Genomic DNA, 12,540 nt, shown 5'->3' with positions numbered 1-12,540 from the left:
TGCAGGGTTAGAGAGCTGAAAAGGCTCAATGAAAGAATCTCTGAACACGGTGGCGAAGATCCGTCTGAGCCAAAACAAACATGGCTGCCGGGTTATCTGTCCCGGGCAATAACGGCACGCACATTTTATTACTGCGAGAATGACTTTGTTAAAAAATCCTCAGAGAGCGGCATTGAAAGGCATTAAATTAGAGGCAGGCTGGAGTTAAATCTAGATTTCTTGTAAAATAGTGATGTTGGTCAACTATATTTACCAGTACGGCTTGAATGAGTGATGATTGCAGGGTAGTGCTTTGAAAGAACTTGGCAACACAGACTTGTAAAGCGCAATACAAGTGCAATATTATCAGTATTATTATTATTATTGATCGTTTCCGCAATAGTTGCCCACTGTCTGCGTCTCTGGCTTTACATATAGAGTGTATTCGATCATTAAAATGATGACAAAGCATTCAATATGGCTCGCTTACACCTGGGATTTCTGACTGAATTTCAACACACCTTTGTGGTTCCAAACAAAATGGTCATGCAGTTAAACAACAAGTACAGAAAGGAAAAAAAACATCACGAGAATGGGGGACACAACGGGACAGAGCTTGTGAAAGTGTCGTCTCCAAAGTTTCCAACAATGTGTAACACGTGGAAATCTGATCATATTTGGAGAAGATGTGGCAAGTTGAATTTAGGAACTGGAAATATGTCAAAGAGAAGAATCGGCCTCTAAAGTCTTGGGCTGTTCTCGCCTCTCTCGGAGTGACAATGGGGCTCATTTTGTGCCTCCTCCAAAAACAACAAAAGGAAACAGGAGACGAGCGTATTCGAGACATCAGAGATCAACTCAAAAACAGAATCCACCGTAATAAAAAGATACAAAATTTACAGTTTGGTGCTTTTGTGGCCAAAGTGTGGTCCTGTCTGGGGAGCAAAGCAGCGCCTCTGTCCCGTGGTCGGTGCTTTGCTCTCAAGGCTCTTCGTTGTGACATCAATGGTTCAGTTCGTCTGCTACGATCTTTGCGGCGTCCATCCAACACGACCCGGTGTTTGCCCAGTATGTAAACACACACAGACAAAGTCACGCTCCCAAATCTCCCTAAACAAGCCGGTTTGAACCATAAAGTTTACGCTTTTGAATATACCATTACTGCTATCTTAAAGGGGCTAGATGCAAGTTGGCCATTTTATGCTCACTGCTGCCACCTCATGTCACACTTGTAACTGCACCTTCTATATTAATTGTGCATGACGACAATTCGGACCTGTAGTAAAAGTTTTTGAGTGACAGTGCAGGATTTTAGAGGCAGGTTTGGGCTCATTCTACACATTTGGACATTGTTGGAACATTTAGAGGGAAGAAATCTGATCATTTTACCATTTTTGAACTCCGTATAGTCCCTTTAAACATGGAGAGCAACGTCAGGCCTGGGGCCCAAATCCATCCATCCAAATCCGGCCCTCCAGCATAAAACCTTTGGCCCACAAGAGGATTTTGAAGAAATATTTTTGCATTTATCAGAGCCCAAATATGTGATAAAGTACTGTCAGTATTTTCCCCTTTTTTACGGCAAGACACCCCATAAGGGTATATAAAACTGATATTTGTAGAAAAAAGGTGCTTTACTTTGGGCTACAATTGTGAGTTTCAGCTCTTGGACATTCTGGCAATATAGAAAAGCGGCCCTCCACCACACAAGCTTGCCTACCCCGGATGTAGAGGCTTCAACTGAACGATTCTGCAAAAAAGCGAAAACCATGGCCTCCAATTCAGCACCTCCAAATCTGAGGCCATGGTTCTCCACCGGAAAAAGGTGGCTTCCCCTCTTCAGGTGGGGAGTCCTTACCTCAAGTGGAGGAGTTCAATATCTCGGGGTCTTGTTCACGAGTGAGGGACGGATGGAGCGTGAGATCGACAGACGGATCGGTGCGGCGTCAGCAGTGATGCGGTCGCTGTATCGGTCTGTCGTGGTGAAGAAGGAGCTGAGTCGAGGCAAAGCTCTCGATTTACCGATCGATCTACGTTCCCACCCTCACCTATGGTCATGAGATTTGGGTCATGACCGAAAGGACAAGATCGCGAATACAAGCGGCCGAAATTAGTTTCCTCCGCAGGGTGGCTGGGCGCACCCTTCGAGATTGGGTGAGGAGCTCAGTTACCCGGGAGGAGCTCGGAGTAGAGTCGCTGCTCCTTCACGTCGAAAGGAGCCAGCTGAGGTGGCTCAGGCATCTGTTCTGGATGCCTCCTGGTCGCCTCCCGCGGGAGGTGTTCCAGGCATGTCCTAGTGGGACAAGGCCTCGTGGAAGACCCAGGACATGCTGGTGGGACTATGTCTCCGAGCTGGCCTGGTGTCGCCTCGGGGTCCCTCCAGAACAGCTGGAGGAGGTGTGTGTGGATCGGGAAGTTTGGGCATCTCTGCTGAGACTGCTGCCCCCGCGACCCGGCCCCGGATAAAGCGGAAGGAAATGGATGGATGGATGGATGCGTTTTTCTCGAAACTTGGGCTAACGATTTGTGTCCCTGGTTCTAGTGACTGGGCACATTTGTTATTAATATGTTGTACGTTTACCTCTCTACATTTTTGAACCTTCATCTGTACTTTCTACTCCTACGTTGACCTGAAATCCGCGGGTTTGGTACCTCAAATATATGGCCAACCTCTGGTGTGATGGGTCGGGTTGGAAAGCGCACATTTATTTTTTTTCTTGGCATTCTTATCCCTAAATGCCTCTCAAAGTAGGCTGTGTTTTGTCGAATGTCCAGCTTTATGGGGTAAAGATATCACTAGCATGTTTTGTTTTCGTACAGTGCCGAGTTTAGCTGTAGCTTATGTTGAAAGACTTCGAATGCGTGCCCAACAGCCGAGCCCAAGCACATCACTGTCTAACTACAAACCCTTTGTATCAATCACCAACCAGCAGATGTTGTTGTTTACAGCAAAAAGAGACAGAATTGCTCCCAGAAAGCTGTGAAACGCGCTCATAAACTCATCCCTTTGAAGAGTTGGGACGTTAGAAATGAGTTGGGAAGTTAGGAATGAACAATTAACCTCAAAAAATAAATCAAGTCTAGGACCTTTTCGGGTAATGACAATCAGAGATGTTAAAAAAAGAACGTTACACATCAATTTGACTTTCATGAGCAAGATTCTGGATTCAAGTTGTCTTTTTATTTTTTGTAACGTTGCCCTATGCCCTGGGAAGTCTAGCCACACCCCTCGCGCGCCATATGTTTTAGGGTTAAGACAAATACTCTGGGCCTCTGTAGGATATTAAATACTAGCATAATATGTAGAGTCCAGGCTCCCACCGGTGTCCTCTTTCAGGGCGGGTGTTTGAGTTGGCCCGGGGCTCGCTGCACTTCTGGAGGCTGAGTGTGGCGGCGTGAAAAGGCCCGCAGCTAAGCGACACGGGCAGGATTTTGACGAGAGAATGAAAAAAAAATCAGTGGCAGTGCAGGTCTGCAGTCTGACATAAAGGAACGCGTGTTATTGGAGGAAGGTATATAGGCCGATCGCAAACATTGGCGTCAACGGTCCAAACTGAAGGACAAGAATTTGACTTTTTGGAGCTTTTCGTTCGGGCTCCACGATACATCGCCCAATGAGAGTCATGAGTTTCTTCTTCTATGGTGTCGGCTCTTCGTTCTGTACTTCCTGGATACAGTTTGGTCTTGTGAAGTAAGTAAGTACTTAACAATGACCCCATTATTTGTCGTAGTACAACCGTACAACGAAATAGTCTTCAGGCGTTAGTCCTGAGCCACATCACCTCTGTGGGTCAGCATGTTTTTGGAGGTCGGGGAAACCGTAGCACCCGGAGGAAACTTGTGTCTTCAGTCTCTTCAGTCTCCTCTGAAACGGTGCAACGCCTCCTGGGTTTGTCTCTGTTTCAGAGCGTGGTGTCCTGCACTGGTCAGCTCCTTCCTCTTCCACCTGTGCAGCACACTCCACCCCACAAGTCTTTCACCGTCGTTAATTTCTGATCATTGACACCTTGTTGGGCCTTATCCCTTACTTATTCTCCAGTGAATGTCCATTAGCCAAAACAATAGTAGGGATAGAAGGCATGTGTGGCTTAGCTGGGAGTCTTGCCCGGATACCTCCTTGTTTTTTTGTTGTTGTTTTTTTCCATTTTTTGTTCCCTGTAGCGCCTCTTGTGACGCCTCCACTGTGCTGCAGGTGTGGGGGGCTCTTGGTGCCTCTTCAGTGCTTCAGAAGAAGACATTTGTAGGTCTCCAATATCTAACATTCTTAAAGACCATAGATACAGACGGCATCTCTGGAATCGCCCATATATGGTCATTTTTAAAAACAAGGGGGAAAACAATTTTGAAAAAATGTATGTTTTCTCTAATTATTCAAAAACTACTGTAACAAATGCTGAAATATGAATATAGTTTCTACTAAATAATGATACAAAGACATGGGGAGGAGCAAAGTGGTTCAACAGCCCATAAATACATGAATAACGGACAATGTTAACTTGATGCTACATGTTAGCATCGGGCTAATTCTGGCTAACGGTTAGCTCGCGCTAGCTACAACTGCCGTTTTTTCACTTCTGCTGAACAATCTGCTGTGAGAAAATATCCATATGGGCCCGATTTACACTGGACTTTATTTGAGTGATAAATAAGTTGATATTCCACCAGAAAATGGCAAAAAAAGAGTGAAAAATTGTGTTTCTCTAAAGATTCTATTTTCCCCCTCGGCGAAGCCACGCCCCCTTCTATGACGAGATGCCATCTGTATCTATTATGGACTCTCTGCAGTAAAAAAAACAATGCGCTAAACGCCACAAAAACACAGCAAAGGCGTACAAAAGCATCCAGAAGGACAACGTGGAACACAGAAAACACAAATGCAGTTCGCAGGAAAGGCAAAAAACACAGCTGTACCAAGAGAAAATGAGGTTGCTGCTTGTTGACACGTCACCATGACATTTTCAAATCCAAAACTGTCCCTTACATCAGAAAAGCCAATAATCCAACATTATATTGGTTCTGAGTTTGTTTATCACACCGTGCTGAGGTTGTAAACCACGGCGTGAATTGAAACCGAAAGTTATTCCTCTCGAGCACCTGTATTTCATTGTTTCTATTTTATTCTTATAGACATTGAATTTGATGTATTTTTGATGGAAAACAAACATACTTAAGTGAAAATAAGAATAATATTACGTTACTAAACCTGCACCTGAAATTATTATGAATGCTAATCACAATTTACGTTGGGGGAGGGGGGATTTTGAGGGTTACAGTCCGACACCTATAGTCTAAAACACACCTGCTGTAGTTTTGCGTAACTCTTTTGACTTTACTTGGTAATTTCTTCATTTGTAGAAGTGCCGTGATCTGTAGGTAAAATGTACATGAAGTTTGAGTTTGGTGAAGAGGTTTCGACTCTAGTTTGTGGGTCACTGTTGCTTCCGCAGACATGACATCAAGAGTGTAGACAGAGAGAGAGAAAAGGGTTCCTTCAGTCTGTCGCTGTGGGGCCGGTCTCTCTCAGATCCTCCTGAGATCCGCTGACTCAGCACTTCTCTGCACACACTCTCGCCGGGACAGGGGGATATGGGTTACCTTTGAGCAGACGACTTTTGAAAAACAGACAAAAAATGACACTTTTTTCAGATTGTGCAGTCAGTACTGTGCAGCATCATTTCCCTGACACTAAAGCTGAACCTAAAATATCTATTTTCCTTGCTTGTCTCCCCAGGTCAACCCATGGGCCGCTCCACCCCGCTGCGCCACACTCAGCCCTGCCGGACGCAGCCGGGCGGCGGCACTCAGCTCCGCAACAGCACGAAGCCCCACTGCCCCCACCACCACGCACACTCCTCCCCCCATCACAACCACCAGACCAGCCCGCTCACCCACTCCCTCCAGGCCAACGGGGTGCGCAACGGTGGCCCCCACCCCAAGCTGGGCTCGCTCCCACGGGGAGGCTCGTCCACGTCCTCCTCCTCCTCAGCAGGTCCCAGGCACTCCTCCAGGAAACTGCAGTCCAACCCCTCCATCACCTCCCAGAGCAGCAAGAGGAGCAAGAGCAGCTCCAAGAGCACCAGCTCGCAGATCCCCACGGAGGCCCAAGACGGTGAGGAGGAGCAGGGGGGAGGGCAAATATGCGGGCTGGGGGTAGAAGAACTGTGTACTTAATGTGAAGGAAAAATGTTTATCATAACATAGTGCCACCACGAGCTTAATCAGCATGATTTACCAATGCTGTTTCTGGCACTTGTGATCATCCATGATGGCAGATGGTGCCTCCAGCAAGAAGTCACTGGGTTCAGTCGCTTTTCCACTGTACAATGCAATTATGATAGAATTAATATTTATTTTAAAAAGCTGTTTTATTTCATACTTTGTGAGCTTTCCTCATCTTTTACAAGCTGCAGCTTTACTGTATGCTGCGATGTTGTGTTTATTGTGTACTTTGATCGAACACCTTTGATGGTGGTGGTGGTAATCATTCATGTAAAGGGATATTATAATATCTCTTGCCCTGAGATACAATATTTCTCGCCCCTGTTTTTGTCAGTGAAAAACCGCTGTGTGTTTCTGACAAAGAACTAGTAAGTTACGTCTCTTGGAATAGCTGTATTTATAGCGTTTGTAAAACCGCCTTCACAAAACCAACTGACCCTAACACAGCAAACCTCAAACTGGGTCAACGCTGACAGATAACATCAGTGTTTAAGTTAGTTGAAAAAGATTGATATTACCAAATATAAACACAATCTGTCTGGAACATGCATTGTTTTAGAGTTCGTCTCCAAGAAGACATTTACTTCCTAAAACTCTCTCAGACAGTGTGTGACATATTTACTATTCTCTCTAAATACTTACCAAGAGTCAATGATGCCTGATGGAATTAAGCATATGCATTATGGCCTATACGTTCGAGATACATTATATTTTACTCTGCCACTTCAAACCTGATACCCAATAAGTAAAGCCAAAAAGACAGTTTCTTGCTTGTATACAGGTAAATGGTCATTTATTAATAGAATAGAATATTGCAGAATTGTTCTTGTATTGAGCATGGTTGCCTTCTGTGTCCCCTCAGACTGCTGTGTGCACTGCATCTTGGCCTGCCTGTTCTGCGAGTTCCTGGCGCTCTGCAACATCGTGCTGGACTGCACCACGTGCGGCTCGTGCGCGGGCGACGACTCGTGCTTCTGCTGCTGCTGCGCCTCCGAGGAGTGCGGGGACTGCGACCTCCCCTGCGACATGGACTGTGGGATCATCGACGCTTGCTGCGAGTCGGCCGACTGCCTGGAGATCTGCATGGAGTGCTGCAGCCTCTGCTTCTCCTCCTGAGGACAACACAGTGAAAACAGTCAGAGGGAGAAAGCTACAAGTTGATTTCTTGTCGGGGCGACCCTGGATTAACTTGGACCAAGTGTGGAAACACAGTTCTACGAAGCTACGTCGAGGCTTGTAGTTTCCAACGCGTCCAAATGGTGGAATAACAGCCAATCGTGCCTTTGTGTTCTGATGTCTCGCACCACCTCGTGCCCAAAGGGAATGGCCTTGGATTCACTTTTGCCAGCGTGGAATCATAGTAAGACAAAGCCGCACCTCAACTTTCCATCGCGCCAACGTACTGATGGCTGCTATTAAGAAGAGCAGAGGCACAAGAGGGAATGGCCAACTTAGTGCCACCTTGGAGTCACTTTTACTGGTGTGGAATCACAGTAAGACAAAGCTATACCTGAACTTACAATTATAAATGAGCAGTTTTTTTTTTCGTGACTGGTCTCATGTGTTTGGATGTGGAGAAGGTTCATCTCAAGACCAAAGAAACTGGAATCGCCTGCATCTATCTTGGCGTCAACAAAGTCCCGTAACTTTGCTGCACATCCAATGAAGGTTCCAGGTTCTGATTAAGATTCTGCATTGAAAACCAGACGTACATACTTGCATGTATCTGCCTCCGTGGTCAGAGCTAGGACCGATGTGGAATAACAACATCGAGGCTTGTGAAGCAACATTCCAACACGCTCAAATGGCGGGAAAATGGCCAGACAGACCTCACGTCCAGTGGAGCTGGTTGAACTTCCTCTCTCGAGCCTTTGGATTAACTTGGTGTGGAGTCAGAGTTTGAAGTAGTTGGACTTTTCAGCACGTCAAATGAGTTCAGCATCGAGGACATTAGATTAGATTTGCACATATGAAATGTACAAGGTTTACAGATCGATAAAATAAAATACTGTTCAGAGGAGTGAGAAGACTGAAACCACCTTCCCAAAATCACATTGACACAAACAGGCATAAACAAGCATGAACAGGCAAGTCAATGAATTAACATATCAAACATTTATTTCACACAACCTGTTGAATATTTTTATATACCTGGCTTGAAAATGACAAGCGTAGAATGAAGTTTGAATTTAGTTTTCACCAAACCTTTAAGAGTCCTAGATCCTAACCCATACAGATGGCAATGTGTTATACTAAGGGGCGTGGCCAAGTTGACTGGGCAGGAAGCTTGTTATGGGAATCGCAATTTTTCACTTTTTAACTTTAAGCACATGTTGCATACACACATATAAAGTCGAGTCAAATTGGGTCCTTTGGTCACATTATCTTCATTTGAAAGTTAATCAGATGGTCCAGTAGATGTGAAAAACCAGCGCTTGAAGCTAGCTGTTAGCTTCTAGCATGAATCCAGTGTTAGCATTATGGTTAGCAATCTCCGTTATACATGCATTGATGGATTGATTAATTTGGAAGAAAATACATCCATAATTCAGCAATTGCTAAAATAGGCCTTGTGCAGCAATGGGTGAAAGAGTAGTTATTTTTCTTCTGCGTTTTAAAGCAGTACTAAGTAACGTGTTTACCTTAATAAATCCTCCCCGTAGTCCCTGTGGGGGTGATACAAGTGTTTATGGGATGATTGGAGGGTCTTTCATCGCCCCCTGGTGTCTCTGGACAGAAAACCATGTTTGCAACTTGACTGCCACCGGTGCGGAGAAAGCAATACACGCTAATGGAATCACGAAGAAGAAGCTAACATGCTAACGGGCAAAGCTAACTGCGGGCTAACGTCACTTTAAACAGTATTTACAGCTAAGTTTGAGTGAAAAAAAATATTTCCATTGTGTAATTGGATGCACAGTAACCCTCTCTCCCTTCGCCTTTCCTGTCAGCATAGTATTTACTCTCCAAGACAATTAATAAGTTAAAAAATCGTAACTTGCTACTACACCTGCAGTTGCGCTTATGGCCTCTAGGGGGATGAGTTACTTAGTACTGCTTTAAATAGATATTTAAACAGTGGGCTACAAGGCAGGAAACAAGCAGCTGTTGGATAACTACTAAAAACATATAAAACACTTCCTCGGGATGTAAATACTTCACCGGAGGATGCTTCTGTGTTTATAATGTAGCTGTTTTAGCCTTGAAGCTAAAGGCTAACATTAATTCGATGCCAACCAATGCTAAAATAGCGCCACAATTTGAACTAATTGTTATGAAACACACTTGACTTGACATTTATTTATGTTTTCATCTCTTTGTTTGTCGTTTTAGTTTTAATCTACGCTAAAATGTGGACAGGAAGTAGCCAGTACACCGCAATGGCCAACAGGAAGTTAGCCAAAAACATTCAGTACAAAGCCAACAAAGCAAACACATTATCAGCTAGTTTTCTTGACTTGTCTGAAATATAAAAAACATATATACCATGCACCAGGATAGTTTTGTCACTGAAAACTAGGAATTGACACTAGGAACAAAGTAACGTATAGACAAACTCTCTGCACTTCCTTGTTTTTGAACACCAGCACCTGCCAACCTGCACAGCTATTTTGCAAAAACATTTTCACTTAATGCCCGTCGCAGTGTCAAGAACAGATTTTTTTTTTCTTTTTTTTGAAACGCTCTAAAGAGGAGGAGAGAGTGACGGACTAATTTTAATTCAAGCCCTCGCCATTTAAAACCTATTATTACAGGGACTCTCATCTCGCCTTTCTGACTGACTGGAGCTATTTGGAGCGTTAAAATTGACCTCTAAAGGCAAATGAGAAAATGGCTCCCTTTTAAACTGGATTTCTGGAGATAAGAGCCTTGAGACTTAATGAGAAAAAATGGACGTTTAGATCTCTGCTCTGGTCTCCGCAAGGTTATTCTCATTCACTGCAGTGGCCTTTTCGGAAACAATGGACAATTTCCCAATGTTCTGACGACGTCCTTGTTTGCAACTTTTACAAGACGTGGGGGAACTTCTCGGTGGCTCGTTGCAATAGAAAGACACGCCGGGCGGAAAGACGTTGCTCGAAGACGATTTCGCAAAGGATTCCTTGGATACTGGATCGTAAAAGACTTTGGGAAAACATGGGAACAAGTGACTTTATGCAATTAGATTTTTGTTTGGATTTTGTTGTGGAATTTCCGTCTCTTTTGAACGACACTGCAAGCGAGAACATCTGCATCGGCTGAGACGACTTGATTTCAGATTCTGAGTTGTTTAGAGCGGTTTAAGGCGAGGCGCGGCAGGTGGAAAACATCTTTAGTGTCATGGTATGAAAAAAGACGTTATTTAAGTGTGAACCTAAAAGAACAAGCCACAATTCTTTACTTCTTTTTACTTTCACTCTCAAAACAAGACATCTAAAATCTTCTCTGAGGAAAAAAATCTTTGTAATTAATATATCATCGAAATAAAACAATACATTTTAACCTGGCTCTATCCATAGATTTGTGTCGCTGAAAATACACGCAATTTTGGCCTTGCATTACCTTCTTTCTTCAGATATTTATCAGTGACCTACAGCAAATGTTTCTTACTGGTATCTCTGAATTTAAAGTGATAGTCAGGAAGTCTCAGTGTTTTAAAGTTTTTTTTAAAATGTGCAACATTGACCATATGGTGTTGCATTTTGATGTTAAAGGAATAGGCCACCGTTTTTACATACTGAGATATGTTCTTACCTTAGCTTTGACGAGTTCTTTAGGACCTGTCTGGTCTTCACCCGTGCCTTCAGTCACGTAAACACAGCGCAGACGGCGTTAGCATTTAGCCTCTCCCCCTCTCCTCTATAGCTCCAAAACAGGTCAAGATAGAAGCTACCAAGCTCTTCCACGTTTTCCCTATTTAAATATGGTTACGTGAAGTGTTCCACTACAAAGTATAATTACACAAAATTAAACACTGTGGATTTTCTAAGCGGATAAAAGGGGGAACTATATTGTAAGGAGTAATAATACCAGGAGTAGTTCGAAATCCGCGCAGTTATCTTCACTTTACTGCGCAGTAATCTTCACTTTACTGTGCGGATGCCAAATTACTCCTGTTATTTACATTACTTTGTAGTAGAACACTTCACGTAACCATATTTAAATAGGGAAAACGTGGAAGAGCTTGGTAGCTTCTATCTTGACCAGTTTTGGAGCTATAGAGGAGAGAGGGAGAGGCTAAATGCTAACGCCGTCTGCGCTGTGTTTACGTGACTGAAGGCACGGGGGAAGATCAGACACGTCCTAAAGAACTCGTCAAAGCTAAGGTAAGAACATATCTCAGTATGTAAAAACGGTGGCCTATTCCTTTAAGTGAGTAACATATATGCATATTGGAGATCAACCGATATATTGGCCAGCCGATATATTGGGCCGATATTTGGGGATTTTATAATATTGGCTATCGGTCGATCTAGCGCCGATAAAAGCCGATATCTCCGGAAACCGAAAGTGATAGAGACTTCACGTTTTTTGCATTGGAAAGAGCGAAGTCAGGGTTTAAAACAGGTCCTCCCACAACGTCATAATCCTCGGGAACAGAGAAACTTTGCAATAAAATTTGGGCTAGCTACAGTTAAGTTAGCTAGCTTCACTGAATCTCAGTCAATACGGACATGCTGCATGTCAATTTGAAGCATGTAATGAATGTAATCGCTGAGTTAGTTTTAACCTCTGCTCTTTTAATTTTGATCGCTAGCAACAGTGTGCTAATACTAGCGTCAGTATGCTAATGCTAACGGTAACTCATCAAAGCTGGGACAGAAACTATGATTGAATCACCTAAAGTAGTAAAATCGGCCATTATTTATGTTTTTGCAATATTATATGCCAGACATTTGGAAAAATCGGCCAAAAATATCGGCCAAGCACAATAAAAATCTACAAAAATCAGCATCAGCCTTAGAAAAACTACTTTGAGCCTCAAATTCTCGAATGTCATTGTGTAGTAACGCAATGACAATAAAGTTGATTCTGATTCTGAGGTTGATTCTGATATCGGTCGACCGCTAATGTATATTATTTTTTGTTAAGTCCCTCCTTCCCGGATCTCAGCAACTAATCACAGTCTAGTATCCTCCCGGCCTGTCAGGTCCAATCAGGAGGGAGGGGGAGGAGCTTGATCGTTTACTTTTGAAAACTCTGTTCCTGCTCTCCTCATTTTGCAAACTACGCAGGGATTTCTGGTAAAAAAAAGAGGGGAGGAATTTGATTGTTTACTTTCAAATTTCACTTCATCTCAGTTTGCAAACTTACAGAATGTCACTTTAATTTCTAAAAAATGATTTCCCTCCTATTCACCTG

At 43.6% G+C, this 12,540-nt stretch overlaps 1 protein-coding gene across 1 annotated transcript in view; it reads left to right on the top strand.

The window, feature by feature from the left end:
• The window catches only part of mdfi (MyoD family inhibitor), a gene marked incomplete at its 3' end in the record, with an annotated part of 55,048 nt that extends 47,734 nt beyond the window's left edge, over positions 1 to 7,314 (top strand). Inside the window, exons 3-4 of the mRNA XM_079582228.1 lie at positions 5,711 to 6,088; positions 7,061 to 7,314. Coding sequence (XP_079438354.1) covers positions 5,719 to 6,088; positions 7,061 to 7,314 — 624 coding nt within the window. The 5' untranslated portion in view covers positions 5,711 to 5,718. The remainder of the gene's footprint in view (positions 1 to 5,710; positions 6,089 to 7,060) is intronic.
• Positions 7,315 to 12,540: the final 5,226 nt, after the last annotated feature.

Source organism: Gobius niger, assembly GCF_951799975.1.
Source record: "Gobius niger genome assembly, chromosome: 24".
NCBI classification, from domain to species: Eukaryota; Metazoa; Chordata; class Actinopteri; order Gobiiformes; family Gobiidae; genus Gobius; species Gobius niger.
This window is presented reverse-complemented; position numbering and strand designations above follow the sequence as displayed.